The 20,524-nt window shown below is 40.1% G+C and overlaps 2 protein-coding genes across 2 annotated transcripts; both read left to right on the forward strand.

The window, feature by feature from the left end:
• The first annotated feature begins 6,118 nt into the window (after positions 1-6,118).
• Positions 6,119-14,124, forward strand: LOC135503172 (glutathione S-transferase-like). The gene is made up of 5 exons (XM_064796580.1): positions 6,119-6,387; positions 9,521-9,613; positions 10,792-10,904; positions 12,626-12,736; positions 13,501-14,124. Exons 1-5 carry the CDS (start codon positions 6,231-6,233, stop codon positions 13,657-13,659), a joined length of 633 nt encoding a protein of 210 aa, XP_064652650.1. The 5' UTR covers positions 6,119-6,230; the 3' UTR covers positions 13,660-14,124.
• Positions 14,125-15,480: 1,356 nt separating this feature from the next.
• LOC135503279 (ADP-ribosylation factor 6-like) lies at positions 15,481-19,346 on the forward strand. The gene is made up of 4 exons (XM_064796783.1): positions 15,481-15,645; positions 17,090-17,259; positions 17,974-18,208; positions 18,374-19,346. The coding sequence occupies exons 1-4, from the start codon at positions 15,591-15,593 to the stop codon at positions 18,586-18,588; spliced, it is 675 nt and encodes a 224-aa protein (XP_064652853.1). The 5' UTR covers positions 15,481-15,590; the 3' UTR covers positions 18,589-19,346.
• Positions 19,347-20,524: the final 1,178 nt, after the last annotated feature.

The following is a 20,524-nucleotide window of genomic DNA, read 5'->3' on the forward strand; positions in this document are numbered from 1 at the left end:
ATTAAAACCTAGGCTCATTCGATTAAATTGTTTGCCGGATGAACCATAGCTGCGACATGCAAACTTAATTGCAAGGGACCTAAATTAACACTCCACCTATCGTGAATCTTACCACCCTAAAGAGACAAGAGGACCCACATTTTTTAATTGATTTGTAAAAAGGGCTATTTTATCGTTACTGTTTAAAACTAGTATTTGCTATTGCACCGACTGTGAAATCAGTTGTTTTAACCATGTTAGTAATCGAAATGATAATACCTATCCATTTTAATCGTACAATGGTATTTTTTGCTATTTTCTTTAGCTGGAACAACGAAATACTGATTACTTTCACTTCTATTGTTACTAATTTCACAGTTGGTGCAATAGGTGCTACAAGATGTTTAGTTGTGTTTACCAATAATTTTTAAGAGTATGTGGTAAAAATGTCTGGCAGGTTTATCAAGGCGATGATAGCAGCTTCGATGACATGGTATGAGTGTAGGAGTTTAAGAAGTTTAGCCCGCCTCTCGCATGCCAAATTAAGACAGTGCAATATTTTGGAATGACCTGGATTCGAATTCACACATCCTATGCCATGTCTTATTCAAGTTTTCATGCGATATTTATAATATCAACTACCGCTAGCAATAAGCTAAAGAAAGCAATGGTAACTTAAAGAACACCGAAAAAAAAACTGAAATCGCGATATGCACGTTACATGGTTATCATTGGTTACCCAAACAGCAGCATCAGGTAGCCAGAGCCCTCATTAAAACATACTGTGCACATTAAGTGTACATTGTTGTTCATAAGATTTAGTAAAGAAATTACCAAGGACCAATCAATCCGCAGAAAACGTATAATTATGTGTAGCCAAACGTGCACCATCATGAAATCGGAACGACATGAACATACCCGCACTTCTCTGTCACGACTTCGATATGCTTCCGGTGAGTGTATTCTATATAGCTGCGCCATTCTTGGAAATCGCTACGAAAGCTATATCGTGGCCAGTGGTGCTGCTCCAACATGTCAATGCATGACCTATTCGCCGGGATGTTCCTTCGGACAATCGTTTGCAGTTTCCCTTCGTATTTTGTTTTTTATCAAAATATTTTGTTCGTGGGCATTGCGATGGATGTCACAAACCAAATCACAACTCGTGCTGCACTCATAATTGCACAGTATCAACTCCTGGATCAGCCGGCCCGATGCAGTCTCTCACATGAGCATGGGTGATAAGTCAGAGAACCCAAGGGGAGTCTAGTGAGTATTATTTTGAGTAAAGTTTGAGTATAGTCTACGTGGCTTTGTTTACGTTTACGAAGAAAATATCATCATATATTCCTCATATATGTAAATATATATAAAAATATCATCATATATTCCTCAGGCACTGAAGTTCTCATCATCCAAGTCCCAGAATACCCACAAATCGAGATTATCGCCTCATTAGCACAAATGTTTATGGCAACTTTCGGCCCGTTCGTCGTCATAATCGGGGCAAATCTAGTCATTATTGTCACGGTTAAAAAGGCATCGGCGCAGCGGGCAAAGATGAGCGGAACTACCAGAGAAGGTCAAGGTCAGGGACAGGAGAAGCTGAAGGATCAACAACACCTAACGCGCATGCTCATATTTGTCAGCCTGGCATATTGTGTGACGTCACTTCCATATCGACTGTACTATATGATGATGGATATACCAGCTATTGGGAGGATTTATAAAATGGAATATGTTTATTGGAACCTGCGCTATCTAGTCCAGGTCTTTGCTGTGTTCAATCTGTGGCTTTTCAATTATGCAATTAATTTTTATATGTACTGTATAGGGGGCGGTGCGAAATACAGAAAAGATTTACGCGAAGTTTGCAAAGAGTTATTCCTTTGTTGCTTCAAATCATAATCTTGCTGTGTTCTACTTATCACACTTACTAAAGTTGATGAAACTCAGTCACCCCCCCCCCCCCCCCAAAGAAAAAAATGTTTTAAAAGACCTGGTTACGTGTAGAAAGAGAAGATCACGGCCTTTCCAGTGGCGTACAGCGCCAATTGGTCATTCTTTGAAAAGCGCCTTCAAAACGCATTTTGAAATGGGTGTCATTTACAATTGAGAGAACATCCTGACGTGACGCACTTTTGGGCAAACTGTTGAGCGTGACCACAATTTTGGCTAGAACTTGAAATCCTAAAGATTGTCGGGAGGCAAAAGTTTATTTCATGCACTGTTGATCTCGGAGGATTTCACGGACATGGTCTCTACATAACCACAACCTTAATCCGTCGCTTTTTCAGAGGTCATTTTCGACTAACACTGGCTCACCGATTGGCCATACAGTGTTTAAAGCTGTGTTCTCACTGGGCCTTTAAAACGTCTTGAAAAGGTTTTAAGTCTTTAAAACGGTTTAGGGTGCCACATTAGAGGGTCCTTAAAACGTTTTGAAACCGTTTTAACGAGAACGGTTCATGATGCGCTTCCAAGTCTTCTTGAAACCGTTTCAGCTAAAACGGTTCTGTAGCGTTTCGAATGTGGTGCTATCAATGCGTTGTACGCATGCGCATTAGTGATTTTTACTTTACTTCCGTTCTGCTGGTGACGAATCATCCTTCTGCGATGCCTATCAGCCGTTAGACGTATAATAATTAATAGAAAAAGCTCATTTTGTTCGCGGTGAGGCAAGACCACAATTTATTTTTTAAGTCTTTTAGCAGTTGAATTGTCAATGTTTGACCGCGACGCATCAAATACTGCGTGCGGTTGCGAATCTGAAATTTAGATTTAGATTATGTTATTCCGGACAGTCGGGCAAGTAAATGGTGAAAAATAAACTGGTGATTGACCACGGAAATTTTTTGATAATCGACAAATTAGACAGACTTTGATATTTCCACTCTTTTCAGCCAACTGGCAGAAAAAACTCAAAACACGCCCCCTATTACCTAGTTAGCAAAATTCGAAATTAATTTTTTCATCAAATAATTTCTTTATATCTGTAGACTTGCCACAGCAAATATTTTTTCAATACCTCTCCAAATATGTACTTGAGAGTTAAAAACATTCACTCGTCTAATTGATAGGCCTCGACCCTCCAACCTATGAATATTCATTAGTGGTCTTGTGTCCGGGAGACAATACCACTTTCTCGTTCTCGTTCTCGTTCATCCATCTTGAATAGTAGTTTATTATGTTGTTTATAGATGGCAGGCCAGTCAACTTACAAAAATGACTACAGTGTGACCCGCTAAAAAAACGTTTTGAAGACGCTTTGAGAACGCTTTTAAAATCTAGTGTGGCCTGTGCGTTTTTGCTTAAACGTTTTCCGTCGGACGTTTTACGGAGAACGACTTCAGATCGGATTCAGTGAGAACACAGCTTTAGAATCGTTGGGATTTGATTACACTCCCAGTTTTGTCTTGTCAGTAAGGTATGAAAGTATGAAATGGGCCTACAGGAGTTTCTTTTGTCTGGTTTTAAGTCTGGTAAATATGTATACTAGTATGTGTACGCAATACACACAAAATGTATGCACAATTGAATTGCATACATAACCAGCACGTAATTCTATGTGACATTTTAGTATCGGTTCAAAATGTAGTGGTAGTTGATTTTTGCAGAACATGTAATATATCATGAACAAAACGTTTAGACGTCATAGGCGATTTCGAAATGGTGGCATAACCGTCGGTTAGAAACCAATAGGAATGAATAACAGTTGTGGACAGCTCAAAATCTGGTTCGATCAGTGAATGATTGTAACTCACGTCGCACACGCACTCACGGGGATTTGCGCCGTGTAGCGCGCGAGTTGGCTGGTACCAAAATGCTTACCTTGGCATTGTACTGTATAAGACCCGTATTAGACCAGCTGAATGATTCCCATACAATAAGAGGGGGTGTTCCGTGTGAAAATAACCAGGCGCTGCAAAGAACCCAGAAATGTGGGTAAATGGCGAAATAATTAGAGGCGTAATTTCTACCTTCATATGAATTTTCTAAAATATCATGAATATACTAGTATTTCTTAAATGTCTAGCAATTCTTAAACCAGTTCATGTTATATACGTTGGTTTTCATTTTTGGCTCACCGTAGGAGAGTCTATACGATACCGCAGTGTCCGTCGTCCGTCGTCGTCCGTCGTCGTCGTCGTCGTCGTCGTCGTCGTCGTCGTCGTCGTCGTCGTCGTCGTCCGTCGTATCCTTGTTCAAAAACAGTGGCACGTTTTTTAACCGCTAGGCCTATGAACTTAAAACTTTGTCCACATGACCCCCTAGGTCAGATGACCCGTGACACTAAATTTCTGTCCGATCTGATTCTCTACTTGGCCACCAGGGGGCCAAATGTGGATATCTAAAAAGTGTGATATCTCGCTTATTAATGACTTGTTTTCGATAAAACTTTTGTGGTCGGTACTCATAGCGAGGATACATCATATATCTTACGGGTTTTTAATTTGATCTACTTTTCAAGGTCGCAGAGGTCAAATGGCGTGAATTGGCCGTTTGAGTGTAACTATGGCACGTTTCTCAACCACCAAAGCTATGAGCTTGAAACTTGGTACATATAACCCTCTATATCAGATAACCTCTGGTGCTGAATTTCAGCCAGATCTGATTCTTGACTTTGCCACCAGGGGGCCAAAACAGAAAAAGTAAGAAGTGCAATAGCCTGCTTATTAGCAAATTGTTTTTGATGAAATTTTTATGGCAGTGACCCCTAGCAAGGTTACCTCAGATGTTGCACGATTTTTCGGATTTGACCTACTTTTTAAGGTCGCAGAGGTCAAATGGCGTAAATTTGCCGTTTGAGTGTAACTATGGCACGTTTCTCAACCGCAACAGTTATGAACTTGAAACTTTAAACAAATGACCCCCTAGGTCAGTTGACCTTTTACACTGAATTTTGGTTCGGTCTGATTATTGACTTGGCCACCAGGGGGCCCAAACTCAAAACTCAAAAAGTGTGATTTCTCGCTTATTACTGATTTGTTTTTGATAAAAGTTTCATGGTAGGTACTCCCAGCAAGGATACATCACATATCTTACGGGTTTTTGATTTGACCCACCTTTCAAGTTCACAGAGGTCAAAGTTGAAAACTTTACCGTTCTTGGTACGTTTTGTCGTTGTTCAATGTAAAGAGTTTTAATTTTGTGTAATGATGCATCTAAGAAGCTACTATTTGTATGCCAAGTTTCAGCCAGATCGGAATTCAAATATGGCCGAAATTGCATGTTTTGTGGGTTTTTCCTCGTATTGTGGCAATCCAAAGGTCGTGAGTTCAAACCCCGGTCAAGGACAGCCAAAAATATTTTTATTTTTCATCTTTTCCTTTTTTCTTTTCTGAGTTCTATCTTACATTTTCTTCATTTTTTGATTTATTTGGTGCCATAGATTTAATTAGGCGGCCATCTTGGAAATCGTTTTTTGCCGATTGCTGTAGTGTAACCAGTGATGAAATTGTTATGGTCAGATGGATGTATCTACATCACATATCACCCTGGTTTGTTATTTGACCTACCTGTCAGGGTCACTGAGGTCAAAGTTAAAAATATATTCACCATTGTCATGGAGTGGCACGTTTCTTCACTATTATTTTCACCTAGACTCTACAAGCTTGGAACCACAAGTCTCGGATTCACCCCTTGGCCAGGGCCGGCTCTGAACTGGTCACAGATGCATGTATAAATTATGAGAGGCCTACATACTGTAGCACTTTCTGTAACTGTCTACTAAAAATACTTACGGTGAGCACAATGGCCCCTGGCCGTTTCATTTAAGGCACTATACGTACCTCGCTATACATCTCCCAAACCCCGGGTGGGCGAGCACGACAGTGAAGCAATGAATTAGACCGTGGGTTTTTCTCCGACTACCGCAGCTCCACGACACAGCATATACATATATACATTCAGCATTATTTGAGAAAACTGAGACTTATATTTTCTGGCAAATCGAGCTTATTAGGGAAATAAGCGAAAATTCGGCGATTTAGAGTATACAATTTTAAAGTCTAGAATAACTGAAGACAAAAAACACAACCATAATAATCCAACACAGTGACTCTGGCTGCCCTTTCTGTGACGAAGTGGGGCCTTACACTGAGAAAATGTTTTTCTATTTTGCTTGGCCTTCGTATACGTGCAATGTTAGCATTCGTGACTCGACAAAATATTCCACGACCCTCGACATAAAAAGGGAATTAGCCAATCGACCTTCTCATTCCACCCAAAGTTCCGTTCTCAGCGCGTACATGTACCAGCAGTTCCTCAACAAAATGCCTAAGTACACCCTTCAATACTTTGATGGACGAGGGAGGGCCGAGGTCTCTCGTTTGATCTTTGCCGCAGCAGGTGTTGCTTTTGAAGACCAACGGATCGACGGGGAAGACTGGCCGAAGATAAAATCAAGTAAGTCGTTTTCATTTTCATCATGATTGTTGATTCCCTCTAGCAAATGGCAGAAGCACACCGACGGCTATCGTTACGCCTAATGGTATCTGGAACTTTTTGTGGCTAACCTATTTAATGGTATCTAAAAAGATTATTTTACTGCTCTGACTATCAAAGTAAACTCAGGCGTTTACGTCAATATCGATTAAAGTGATACACACGACATAATATTATGTAAAGCGTGACAACGAGCTGAACAAAAAACTGCTATTTGCTATGTATAGTTCGGTTCAAGATGTTCAGAAATGTTGCATATCTCTCTCACTTTCACAATTGCTATCGGATTTTCATCAAACCTACCTCAAATTGATATTTACATCATGTCCCAACGTTTTAATATATTCAACAAATTCAAGTTAACTGCCCTGGACTGTACTTTAGCCTATCTTACATAATTTTTATTTGTGACGGTCTGCTATAACAATGCATGAAAGCTAATAATGGAATTTGCTCTTCAATACTATAATGGACGTAGAGCTGAAATAGTTTGTCACACATCTCCTCCGTCAGTTCAGATCGGATGACCTCGAAACTTTTCCTGAAGTCGTGGTTGATATGGAGATAGTCCTCGCCGGGTTAAATGGGTAAACTTTGCAGCGATCTCGGAGAAATAGCATTTTTTGTTCTTTCTTTATATGGGCGTACTCATTAACATAAGAGGACATTTTCAGCAGGTCTGATTTGCATATGGGGCCATCTATTAAATCAAAAGTGTAGGATTATACAAAAATAAGCCGGGAAAGCATTGGGGCCACTATATGTTTAAAGCATTCATCCATTTCCGGAATTTTCCCCCTTTATTTTGGTCGTAGGGCCTACTCTTTCACCTTACGTTGTTAATCGCTCTTAATTTTTCTAAGTACCGTATGGGAATTCATCACGTGATACACGTCACATAATAACAAAACCGCCTCACCCGACCCAAGCACTGGGCGCAAAGTAGCGCACAACTCCCTATATGAATACCCGGGGCAAATATAAAATATAATATAAAATCCCGATTAACATTTCTTTACTGCAATAAAAACAGGCTAACCACTGCAGATTAAGAAGTAAGTGAGTATTCCAGAACGAGTGGAGTCCATGCGGGTGTCGAAAAAACCCTAGGCGAACTACTTCCTCCGTCTGGTGCTGCCACCCACTATGCTCGCGGCATTTGTTGTACTAAGTTCGTAACACGTCATTGCCTCTTCACCATTCGCAAAATAGTTCGTCAAAATAATTCGGGACCACTTTGAAGAGTGGTGGAGTTTGATTTTTCCGGTCGTTTTGCTCCATACCATACTCGACCCCACCTCCAAACCAAAGCCAATGAAGACAAATCCCCCCCCCCCCCCCACCTATCAATACATATACCGTGATTGCCTCAATCATCATCAGAAGACAAAGTCACAACCCCTCAGACCAATCAACCCTTATCTCCCAGATTGTCCCAATCATCAAAATCAAGACAACATCACAACCCCAAGACATGTCATTTCATTTCACCCAAATTGCCCCAACCCCACAGTAAGCCCACACCCTAAAACACGGGTATTATGCTAGTATTGATAATGTCTCCAGGGTCTGAAAAAAAACAATTATTCACGGGTTTTAATAAAGGCTTAACGTTATACGGTTTTATTTATATATTAGCTTAGTTTTATTTATATATTAGCTTAAGCATTTCCAAATCGACAGGACCTGTTTAAACAGGCAAATGTCCCAATGCTGATTCTATGTAATATAAGTCTATGATCTTATACAACGCTCGCTTGTCTGAACTATTCAGCGGTGTTTTCCGTCCAAGGGGTCACTTTATGGACCACTTTTCGTCGGCGATGTTACGAAGATTTCGGTACGCAGCAAGAATGCTCGAACAAAATGCTGTAAATGTGGAGATTTACTAAAAGATCTTCGAATCCGCTGCTGTAATAATAACCCTGTTTAATATTACTAAAGTGAACATTCATTTCCATTTTGAGGCAATTAAAACTGTTCAAGGGCCAAACTGACCTCGATACAAATCATCGTCTGCACAAACAAACCTGATTAAACAGCTATTTTCTATATGCTACCAAAATAGTGCGCATAAACACCTTTGTTTAAGGAGGATTGTTTTTCAGACAACGACATAAAATGCAAAATGACAACCCTGTTTGAATTTTTGGAATAAAAAAACCCACAAAAAGTCTTGTAGTTTCGTGGATGAATATTTCTGAATATTTCTGAATGTATCTGAATATTTCACTATATTCAGATTTTCAAGCAAGGACGGAACGACATTGATATGAATAGTTCCGGTCATGCGCAGGTAGGTTGGTATAAATCACCTAATGTGGATAGAGGACTCGCAGCATATAGAATCCTATTCCTACGTGTCACTGAGCACTTCTTTTCGAACCGTCCAATGACGTTTTCGACAAATTTATGCGAAAATTAGCTAAAAATAAATTCGCCTCAACGGCTTTTTGCGCGAAAAATAGTTGATATAATAGTTGATTTATGTTGACTACTTTATACGCGTCCAAAACAATAATAATTTTGACTACAGTACGTCCATAACACCTGACGAAGTAAGGACTGATGTCTCCCGGGGGGGGGGGGGGGGGCGTTGCGCTTAGGGCACAGCATGAACACTATAAGAGCACCTTTTTCAAGCTTTTTACTTTTCACCTTCTTTTTTTCAAGTCGGCAGAAATAAGGGGAGGTGACGTTGCCGAGTCCCCCCCTTGGATCCGCCCCTGTCTCCTCTTTAAACTTTTCTACGGAGAAAGAAATCCAGTAGATGATCATGATTGAATATAACATCATGGATAACACCCATAAGTGACCCAATATACGAATTAAAATTGTTGAAACTCCGCCTTTATCCAAAGGTCTATTCGTAAACGTTTTGCCCGCCACGATTGGGGCTCTGTGGTCAAACTTCTGGTCGGCTTTTCTGGTCCCCACTGTTCGACCTTCAGATCACAACATCACAACAATGAATGACACAAGCGTCGGCAATGTTCGCGCTCCTGTTTCGGGGCTTAGCAAGACCTCACCAATAAAAAAAACCCTCTTACCAACTCCTAAGAAAATGTGCTATTGATTCTAATTCTGTCTCCAGCTACGCCATTTGGAAGCTTGCCTGTCCTAGTGGTTGACGGTCAGCAGTTTGCGCAGAGTATGTCCATCGCCAGGTACCTCGCCGACACTTTTGGTAAGTTTCAATTCGATTTATTTCCTTTGTAACCTGATGATAGTGATAGTATACTACATGTAAAAATCGTGTCAAGCAGATAGAATTCCTAGGCGGTAAGAAAATGATGGGCTGTACTTTGATAACGACAACGCAGCAAAATCTGGCGTTCATACTTAGTAATTAACTGGAATAAAAAAACTGTAGCATGTTATTAGTCGCCAAGAAGAGACGCGAGCTAATTTCATTAAATCATCGTGGCACTAAATCTTTATTTAGACTAGCCACAGAGTCTTTCAAATTTGAAAGACTCTGGACTAGCTGAATGTGTAGAAAAAATAACTGTGCAACGTATGCAATGTTACACAGACGCCCAGCTCAAATAATCAACTACGTGTACCTGAGGGGAGATTGAAACTGGTAAGATTTATCATTGGAAGCTTACTCCCGCCATAAGTTTTAGCTCGGCCGTTCAAATTTCCCAACTTTTATAAGGGTTTTGAGATAGGTTTCCTTTAAGATACTAACAGCAATCAAAGACCATGGCGTTGTGTATAGCTGTTGCTGTGTATGTGTGCTGCATAACAAATGAATTAGATTCTGTGTCGACACTATTAAACCGGTAAAGGGCTGCCTGTACAAAAAGGCTTATCTTGAGCATGTTCGATTACTAGCGCGGCGCTTGCGGGAGTAAGCGCAAGTTCGTTCTTTTTGGTGCTGGCGCCTCCGATCATCTCGCCCCAGGCCGAAGTGATGGAGCGACCCTGGGAGTGGGTTATTTCGGCTTAAAATTGCCACCGCACGTGACTTTTGAGAAAAGATGACAAACGATCCTGTAAATGCCGGCTTTTCGAAATACACAAATGTGTTTATTGCATCAGGCTGTAGTTTTTTTTGCAAACATAGAATAGCTGTTGGAAGAAATTGATATTAGAATGTGAAAAAATTGTTCAATAATGTTAGTGAGAAGTTTTTGTAATTTACGCATACCCGGTAGTGTGTCTGGTCATTCTTTTAAAACTAGTTTACCCTAAAGTTACTAGTCGGGCCTGGCGCGAGGGCTTTCGGGCTCAATTCATACTGAGCATGTGCTTCAAGGCGTGAGATAACAGTTTATCATGTGCGCATGCTTCTTTCGAAAAAAGAAGTAGTTTTAAAGTAAATCATTTCGAACACATTTTGAATTTTCCTTTTTTTAGGTTTAGCTGGTAAATCTGGGACGGATAAATTATGCGTCGATGAAGCGGCAGAGCTTGTTCAAGAACTATTCGAAGCTCATATCAAAGTCATGTTCACAGAAGAATCAAAAAAGGTGAGTGAAAGAGATATCAGAAATTTTCGCTAAACTAATCTTGTGTACTCCTGAAAGTTTTAACAGCTTGAATCAAGAGGCTTTCAAACTAGGAAGGCAGTCTTCAAAAGCGCTCACATCGCTATATTTTATTTATTTATTTATTCGTGTAAAATACATGTACAATATTTGATATAACATGACAAGACATTGGATTATGAACAAAATAAAACGTACATGCATTACACTGGTAACCATGTAGGTCGAGACCTATTATATGGCACCAGATAATATGGGTTGTGTCGTCGGGGTGCCGGCGACATGCGCACTAAGTGGGCCGACAGTTTGCACAACGGCAGAAAGTGACGAAAGTGCACATGTCGTCGACATCCAAACGATCCAACCTGTCAAAATAATAAACATTAAGGGACGATTTAAAATGCATTTTTTTCAAATTATGTAATTGGACCGGGAGGCTGTTCCACAGCTTCGGTGTCCTCACCCAGTATTAGGCACCGAACGTCTCCGAGTGGAATCTCGGCTGCGCCAGTCGTAAACCGTCGCCCCTTACAGCCGGGGTTATATAAAAACGTGCATTAAAATCCAGGACATTATAATAAGAATCGTGCATAAAAACTAGATCCTTGATTTCCCGACGGTACGACAGGGGCAGCAGAGACAACGCTCGCAGACGCTCCACATATGGCATATCAGGGCCTAAAATGTGACGAGTCACCCTCCGCTGGACACGCTCTAAAGTTTCAAGATCACGTCGCACATGTGTGTCGAATACCACCGTACCATATTCAAGGCGACTACGCACAAGTGATTTATACAACATGATATTCAAATTAACGTCTGCAGTACGCCCGCATACACGCCTGATCATACCCCACATTCTACTTGCACTGCTTGCAATACCATTGACATGAGATGACCATGACAGGTCCGAAGAAAAGACAATACCAAGATCCTTGAATTTATCAACCCGACACAATGCAAAACCATTGATATTGTAAAAGAAGTGTGTCGGATTTAACTTCCTAGTAACACTCATGACCATGCATTTGCTTGGGCTAAATGTCATGCCCCACCGTTTACTCCAAGCGTACAATTTATCAAGGTCGGTCTGAAGTAGCAGACAGTCGGTTACAGACTCTATCTCCCTACACATTTTGGAATCATCAGCAAAAAGATCCATGGCAGTACCGTCACTAACGACCTCAGCAATATCATTTGCGTACAATAAGAATAAAAGAGGGCCTAAAATTGACCCTTGCGGCACACCAGACAGTACATCTAAAAGTGATGACTCCGAGCCATTAATCACAACTCTCTGCTTCCTATTTGTAAGATACGACGTTAACCAACTGAAATGATATATGAAATTGTCCTAGATATAAAATTGTTTTCAATTTCGTACCGAAAAGTGAATGTCCTATTTTACTGCGGCTGAAAATTGTCGCAGTTTGGACGTTTTCTCACAGACTTAGTTGACGGTTACATGTGGAAAAGTGCCATGCTTTTTGAGCACACCCTTATACATATTGTGTAGTGGAGTCAGTCAGTCATGGCCCGTACTCCGAGGAAAGGGGCCAAAAACGTAAAGTACCACGACTCCGCCACATCTGAACATAAAGCAATCATTAGGTTGCCCATGTCTTTTCTTTTTCTTGTTGCTTAATTGCTATATTTTTATCCAGGGCCTTTACTTACTCTTTTAAGCTTTATTCTTCCTTTAGGCTGAGGCTCTCGCCCAATTCAAAAAAGATACTTTACCAAAAATGGTGGAAAATATCGAGAAGGTCTTTGCACGTAACAAGTCAACGTCTGGATTCATCGTTGGGGATAAGGTGCGTATGATGAAGAGCAATCCCCGTTAGCAGCAGTGTATGACCGGTCATACACTGCTGCTGTTGTAGGGCGATTCATTCAGGAACTTCAGCTGTACTTGGTTGTTATTGAAACACTTAGCCCCCTCGGTTGATAAGTGCCTATGATATCATCATCATTTGATTAACATCAAGTATATTTAATTAACTCTTTCGCTGCGGCAGCCATTTTCGGCTAGTGCGCCGCCCGGCGCTAGCACTTGATACCAATAACAAATAGTGGAGCTAATTTTCAACTGTGAACGGTCGAAACTATTTGAAAGTGTCGCCACCTAAACTATTAGGATGAAACTAATTATTCCCGAGCGCGTTTAGTGCTGGTGAATAAATATCATAGAACGGCATGACGTGGTATACACGTCATCTGCACAGCAAATACCATGAACATGAGGTAGTGTACATGTCACCCGCAGCGAAAGTGTTAAAACAGCCAAGTTATTTAGATGTAATCTTGAAATGAGTGCTAGACAAATATTGATCTTCACCAAGGTAGATAGTAAAATGTACTTCCTCCGTGTGACGTTGACACTGGCTAAAAAAACAAATAATCTCGAATGTATACAACACTGGCCTTACCGTATTTTTTAAATGATTAAATCTGGCATTGATCATTTTCTTAACCATATCATTCGGCTTGATATGTATTTCATTATACATTTCGTTGGGCTACATCATTTGTTATTAATTTTATTTGGCTAACATCATTGTTATCAATGTCATTACAGCTTTCCTATGCCGATCTGTACCTTCTCAGTGTATTGGACCAGCTGCCAGAAGATGCTGTAGCGGCCATGTCAAAGACGATCCAGAAGAATAGGGCAACTGTGCAAGCATTACCAAATGTTAAGGCATACCTAAAAAAGAGGCCAACGACCTCGTTTTAACTATATGTATAATCAAAAGACCTGTAATGCTGTCGTAGTTGTTCTTGTATCTTTTTACACGTCGCATGATCGAGCCCTGCAGTGCTAAAAGGCAGCCAATCTACTTCTGATTGTTTCAAGAAACGCAATTCTTATTGAGCTGCTTTAAAACATCCCAAGACATCAGGCCTATTCATGCAGTCGATACATACTTACTTCCTCATCGGAAACATGCGAAAGGAGGAGTCATGTTCTAGGCCCTGTTTGCAAGAAGATGCGTTTAAACGACCAAAATAATTAACTAACCTTCTCCCCCAAACCAAGGTAAGATGTTAGAGCCACAAATAACTTCTTCCACAATGGTATTTTTAGCAGGGTTAAAGGCAAATGGGAAATTCTGCCCTGTCCCTTTGTTCGTAAAACCGTAAAATAGTATGAATAACTAATAAAATGTGAAGGAATTAAAGCAATATACCAAGCGATTGAGCGTCCTCATTATTGTCTTTTACCATGGCACGGCTCGTTCCTTGGCGTGTTTTTGTGTCATAACCAGCAGGTGTCACTCTTCACTAGTTGGCGAGTTTTGCTGTCATTAAACTAGCAGGTGGAACTCGTCAATAGTAGGTAAACCTCTCCTCTCTAATGATGCCAATCTCGAAGTGCTTGTCAGCGCGAGACGATACCACAGGCGCATCTTTTGATCAACATGACTAGAAGATTAGTTCTGTCACGAAAGGTAAAGTTGTTCAACTTTTCCACGGTTCCTGCATGACTAAATAAAGATATAGTTTTCTCTGTTAATTTGTTATTCGCTTGTTTTGTTCGTATTTTTGTTCTGAAAGTCTTCCAATTTTGTTTGAACTCTTAGATAGAGCACGAGACGTCCACCACTAAATATATTCATATGTTTGCGGTAGACTTATCAATTAGATGCGAAATTAGATTTATTAAACAATTAAGTCCATATTTGGAGAGGTATTTAAAATATATTTCCTGTGGTTTTTCTAAGATTTCGTGAAAACAATTATTTTCATTTGGCAGCATACTTTTCTTCAGGTTGGCTGTAACGAGTCGAAATATCAACGTCTCTCCAACTGGTCCGCTTGGCTAATTATCAGTGTGACCAACTATACCATTAGTTACCCGACAGACTGTTCAGAATATTATCCAAATTACAGATTCAAAACCATACGCATTATTTGACGCGACGCGGTCAAACACAGTGTGTCCAGAGGTCCGCCTACGTCAGCCCGATAGTACGACCTGCAGACAATATACATATTAGTTAGTACTACATGTCTATCATATACTCTAAATGCACTGATCCGGCAGATATGCAATGAAAAACATCAAAATTGCCACAGTAGTCGTATTATAGAGGTAATCAATGACGATGGGCCAGTTTTCCAAGACCCTCTGCGACGAAACCAATCGAAAATATGTTTTCGTTTTCGTGATAATTTGAGTCACTTGTCGGTCTTCTGGATGTGGTAAATTGATTGACAGTGGTTTGCATTGGAAACAATGGCGAACATAACCATTAGACAAATTGGTGTCACCCACTCATTGTCCATCCCAAATTTAGAACAATGCTCAGTGGTATCGAACGTCAATGCATCAGAAACGGTCAAAGTTCGGTGAGTACTGAGTAGTTACCTGTGACAGGATTCTTGACATGCACAGTGTGTACAGCAGATTGGTTCCTAACTGTACCGTCAGTTGGAACTGTGATCGGACTGTGCTGGCAATATATTCCCGGAAAACTATATATAAAAGCATGCGTCATGAACAACCAGTGGTTATAAATAACTCTTACCAATCACCTCGTATAAATGGTTATTGTAAGCAGTTGGCTATCATTCGAGGCGGCAGGCATCAGCTAACAGCATTGATTACCACTGATTCTCTCCGGTTTTGACACATTCGTTGCGGACATTGTGTAACGATAGAGGATGGGCAAGAGTAAGAAACATCCTGAACCAAAGCGGGAGCAAATCCTTGTTTTAGGTATGTATATGTTTATGATCCATCTTTAAGGGCAAATCCAGCTTTGCTGGATACGAGTACATGCGCCAAAGGCGCGTTTTGAGCGGGGAGTCTAATTTAAGTGCCTTAGATGCCTTTTCCTCGTATCTAACAACAATTTATGGGCTTCGTTTGCCTGAAACAAATGATTGTTTTCTAACACGGGTTTTTGTTATTTTTTGTACCGACAGAAACAAAGCGTGCTATTTCTTGAATATAAACGTATTATATAAAGTGACAAAAACTTATGACATTCTGCAACACAATCCTTTCACCTGAAAAAAAGTCGCAGTTGAATATTGTGCATGCACATGCAGAGGAGGGTTTTCGAATACCCTGCAGAGGACACTTACGATGAACTCACGAAATGTATTATACGAGCTCGTAGACGCAAACCTATAACCAGTCGCACAGTGGTGCATGCAGGGCGTGGTACTAGTAATTGGTCTTTAGACACCGAAGGTATACCGGGGTTACCCTATACTCTATAAATAATTACGCATTTGAACGATGCGGCGAGAATGGAAACCACCAATTTAGGATCAAAACTAGTGTCCTTAATTGAGAGGTTGTCCTTAATTGAGGTTCCACTGTATACATTATGAATTAAACCCTTTAGATGTTACAGACGTTCTCCGAAATTGTTTAGGCTGTATATTCAGAGATTGTGATCATCGTAATTAAAGGGACAACTTGGGCGTGGGCTATACCTGGCCAGGAGGATAATACCCCTGCTTGCCACCATGTGCCGCCACTTGTATCACACGAATGCTGATCTCAAATACTAATCTTTCGCAAGGGTTGCAATGCAGTTTTTGGACATGGAATTGTTAATTTCATGCAAGCCTATGGTTACTGCCTGCTTTTGTGCTGTATTCATTGCAGGTCAGTGATATTTCAATTGTCCTGTTTCTGCTGGAATAATCTTTTGGATGAAAAACCAACATAACTCATGCCCAAGTTGTCCCTTTAAAATATGTAATGGTTCGCATCAGGATGGTGCACATCACAAGGAAACACTGTGAACAAGCGCGTCACAAGCATAGCCTGCCAATTCGTTTTTGCATAGGGTGGACAAGTGCACATATTAATGCCGACGGGGTATAAGCTTATTGAAAAATAGCCGATTCGCATTGAAATACCCGTTCATAACTTTCATTGCAATGCTAGTTTTATAAAATGTTGTTGGGATAATAAAATGTTTTTGCAATAATACAAGTCACATTAAAAAAACGAAACCTTTTGTTTCCACGACAAACAATTTATTCTCGTCTGTTCCTTTATAACTGATCAAAGAATTAAAACTTCTTTCATTGGTGATTAATATCTTATATCACTGTTTTTGCCAAATCTTTCGAGCCAAGGATGTTTCGACAATGCTCCTTACATGCTAACGTTTCATACCAGCTTTTTTTGCTTCTTGTAGGTAGTCAAAATGGTGACGAGTCCGAAATTCTTGATTGGCTGAAGAACGGCGAGGACGAAATAGAGTTACAAGGTCATTACTGGCGTTATGTTCAGGAGAAGAGCATTTCCTACAATGGGGTTTACGTGTGGCATCCCCCAGGATTATCATCAGGTGGTCGATGCAGTGATGTGAGTCACGACATTTACTTTTTCGTGTAGGGGCCAGGGTATTGTAATAAAAACCCTGTACATTGTGTGTTCATTCAGTACACATAGTTTTTAGGCTGTCCTGTGTTTTTAAGCATGATAATAGGAAGTTCATAAAAAAAAGATATTTTCGGTTGAAATGAATCCCCTTTTATTGCAAACTGTTGACATGTGCATACATTTATCTCAAATTTGAGAATGAAAATTTCAGTTAGGTAAGTCAGTGATCCTTATGATAGCCGTTACATACACTACACAAACGATAACTTGAAATTGTCGACGCCATATTTAAAGCAGCCAATCAAATGTCGAAACATGTTTAGGGGAAACGTTTTTCGGTACCACGTCGAGTACGATATGAACCACAGTAATAGCACTTGAGGATCAATTAGGGTAATCAGGGAGTTGACATCGAGGGCCTACATGTAACCATTGATGATTCCGGGGAAAATCATCGCGGGCCTAACCATTGACGATTTTTGGGGAAAGTCATCCCTTGTGGATTTTTTCGATTGGTGCCTGTTTTCTCATGACAAGACAAGTAGGTTAATTAACTGTCAATGACAAAAGAAAAAACATGAAAAGCTATATTTTGGTTTTCATTTTAAAGTTCGGTGCACTACCTAGCTTTGGGCCACCAGATATAAACTGTATTATTAGTAGTTTGTTTACGAATGTTTCGAATCCTTTTTTCAGCGAATGTTTATGCCCATGTTCTTTAGGAACGCCATGGCAGTGGTGTACGTTATCAACAGTAGCGATAGCCAGGCAGTTAAACGTGCAGAATTTGAACTTGCTGATTACCGTGGAGACAAGAACTTAAAGGATGTCCTTATCATCGCCATAGCGACCAAACAGGACAACCCTGATGCAAAGTCGCCTAAAGAGCTTGAAGAAATCCTCAACGAAGGCCACCAAGCGAGCCCAATAAGTAAGTGTGTTTGTACTTCTTCGTCCGGCTTTAAAGGCAAACGCCGTTCGTTAAAAGTTTGAAATTTGTGATTAAATTTGAAAACTTCAAATTGTGTAAATAAGTACTGAATACAGGTGCTTTAGCGGTAAAATGTAATTTGATTTAACTCTCCTTGTATTTCAGAGGTTTTCCCCGTAATTGTCGACACCGGTGAGGGCATCAACGAGTGTTTTGATTGGGTGATAGAAAAGGTCGCCGGGAAGTACGATGTGACAGGACCGTGGAAGGAGTTGGCAAAGGATGTGTCACAGGGTGGAAATGCAGGATTTAACGTCGTCAAAGAAGCATGGAAGAAAGTAGTTTCGAAGTTTTACCGCGTCGGCTCGAAAACTAAATGAATCATGAGAACTGTGCGAGAAAGCATATAATTATGATAATTGCCGTATTCATGCCAACAAGGCCTACTGACATTTACAAACGACCACAGTCTATTTAGTATATTGGCATGTATTCAGCGTGTACAAATAGATGCGCTGTTATAGTGACATACTTACCATACAAATATACACACGGCTTTGTTGTGGCTTGGAGATTGTAATAGGATAACTAATGAATGGTCGATTGTCATGTCAAAAATGCCAGTATCAGAATATTCAGTTCGTGCATATGCTGAAAAGGCGCTTTAAAATGATGATTCCTATTGCATTGTTTAAGTCGAGCAACCAAAGTTCATACTTTGTCCAACAAAGCTTCTTTTTTTTTCTTTCTATACAACTATACATAAACTAACATTGAATAGATATAACCAGATGACAGTTGCATCATTTAAAAATCCTTCTGATCATGGTAGCTGTGATGGGGTACACTTTTGGCACTTAGCTTCCGAAATAACTCAGATATACCTTGAATGAAAAAAAGTAAGACAATTGTATCTTATAACGATGATTGTATCTTGTAACGATACTCTTTTATTTACATTCTTACCAATGTTAATATTAAAAAGATATTGTGTGATTCTAATTAGTTTTTTTTTTCATACCGGTAGCCTTTTTGTCGTACAAGTTCATACTTCGAAACAAATTCTAAGATTTTATAGGATTCTTGTAATCGATATATTTGCAAATTTTTTTACCAATAAATGTATGGTGATAATTAACCTTATGAGTAGTTATCTAATTTTTTGAATGTTCTGTATAGATTGTTGACTTGACTATGGTTTATACACCCATGTTTCTGCAAGGATCCTTCTCGAAGGGTCTTCAGATCACGAATCACTGAAAGGCACGTTTGACTTAAACACACATATCTTAATGAACATGATGCAATGAATGTTTGATGCCAAGAACCCGAGCAGAAACGCTCTGCAAAGATGATAGTAAAAAGTCAACAATCCATAAGACATCTTTTCTTCAAGAGACTTTTAAAACACTTCAGTGTAGTACTTTCCAGCGCCATCCGACGTAGATCGAATATCACTTCTTCCGCCAAAAATATCCCCTCAAGCCGCTTTTCAGTAAAACATTACAAACGCCCATCTTCAGGGTGATGAAGAGAAGACTCAGATATGCCTTGAAGCCAGTTGTGAAGCGATTCTAACTTCGAGAGGTCTTTTTTAGGGGGTCGGGGGTTGCTGAAAAAGGGGTCCTGCTGACTTTTTGTCGCGTTTAAACCCCCAAAAAATGAAAAACGCTACATATGTAGGTAGCACAGGGATCTCTTCTCTTTTGACTCAGCAAGCTTTGGCCTCGGGCAACGTGTACTGCAAAAATCTTATTGAGCTATCTCTGATCAATTTTTTCCCTGTCCTGCCATCTACCAGGCGGCAGTGGCGAATGGTTTCCCAACTAAATGGCGTTTTTTTGACTCACCTCGTGGCGTCCGACTGACCAATAGGAGAACAGGAATATTGTTCTAGTACACAAAACTGCCAATTAGAGTACAGGAATCCTGTTCTTGACCATTAATTGACCAATCACTGACCAAGAATAATAGACTAGAACATAAATCAGACAATCCCAGTTCAGGAATTCAGTTATTGACCATTAATCGACCAATAACTGACCAGGAATAATGGTCCAGAACAAAAATCAGCCAATTACAGTACAGGAATTCTGTTCTTGACCATGAATTGACCAATCACTGACCAAGAATAATGGTCTAGAACATAAATCAGACAATCCCAGTTCAGGAATTCTGTTCTTGACCATTAATCGACCGATAACTGACCAGGAATAATGGTCCAGAACATAAATCAGCCAATTATACAGTACAGGAATTCTGTTCTTGACCATTAATTGACCAATCACTGAAGAGGAATTATGATCTAGAACATAA

The sequence above is a fragment of the Lineus longissimus genome, chromosome 19, assembly GCF_910592395.1.
Source record: "Lineus longissimus chromosome 19, tnLinLong1.2, whole genome shotgun sequence".
NCBI classification, from domain to species: domain Eukaryota; kingdom Metazoa; phylum Nemertea; class Pilidiophora; order Heteronemertea; family Lineidae; genus Lineus; species Lineus longissimus.

What these genes read in the sequence shown, in the direction of transcription:
- LOC135503279 (XM_064796783.1), top strand. Translation starts at nt 15,591, where the DNA reads ATGGGCAAGAGTAAGAAACATCCTGAACCAAAGCGGGAGCAAATCCTT. An exon ending in GGAGCAAATCCTTGTTTTAG is followed by an intron (nt 15,646 to 17,089) that starts GTATGTATATGT and finishes TGCTTCTTGTAG; the next exon opens with GTAGTCAAAATGGTGACGAG. An exon ending in CAGGTGGTCGATGCAGTGAT is followed by an intron (nt 17,260 to 17,973) that starts GTGAGTCACGAC and finishes TCCTTTTTTCAG; the next exon opens with CGAATGTTTATGCCCATGTT.
- LOC135503172 (XM_064796580.1), top strand. Translation starts at nt 6,231, where the DNA reads ATGTACCAGCAGTTCCTCAACAAAATGCCTAAGTACACCCTTCAATAC. An exon ending in CTGGCCGAAGATAAAATCAA is followed by an intron (nt 6,388 to 9,520) that starts GTAAGTCGTTTT and finishes TTCTGTCTCCAG; the next exon opens with CTACGCCATTTGGAAGCTTG. An exon ending in GTACCTCGCCGACACTTTTG is followed by an intron (nt 9,614 to 10,791) that starts GTAAGTTTCAAT and finishes TCCTTTTTTTAG; the next exon opens with GTTTAGCTGGTAAATCTGGG.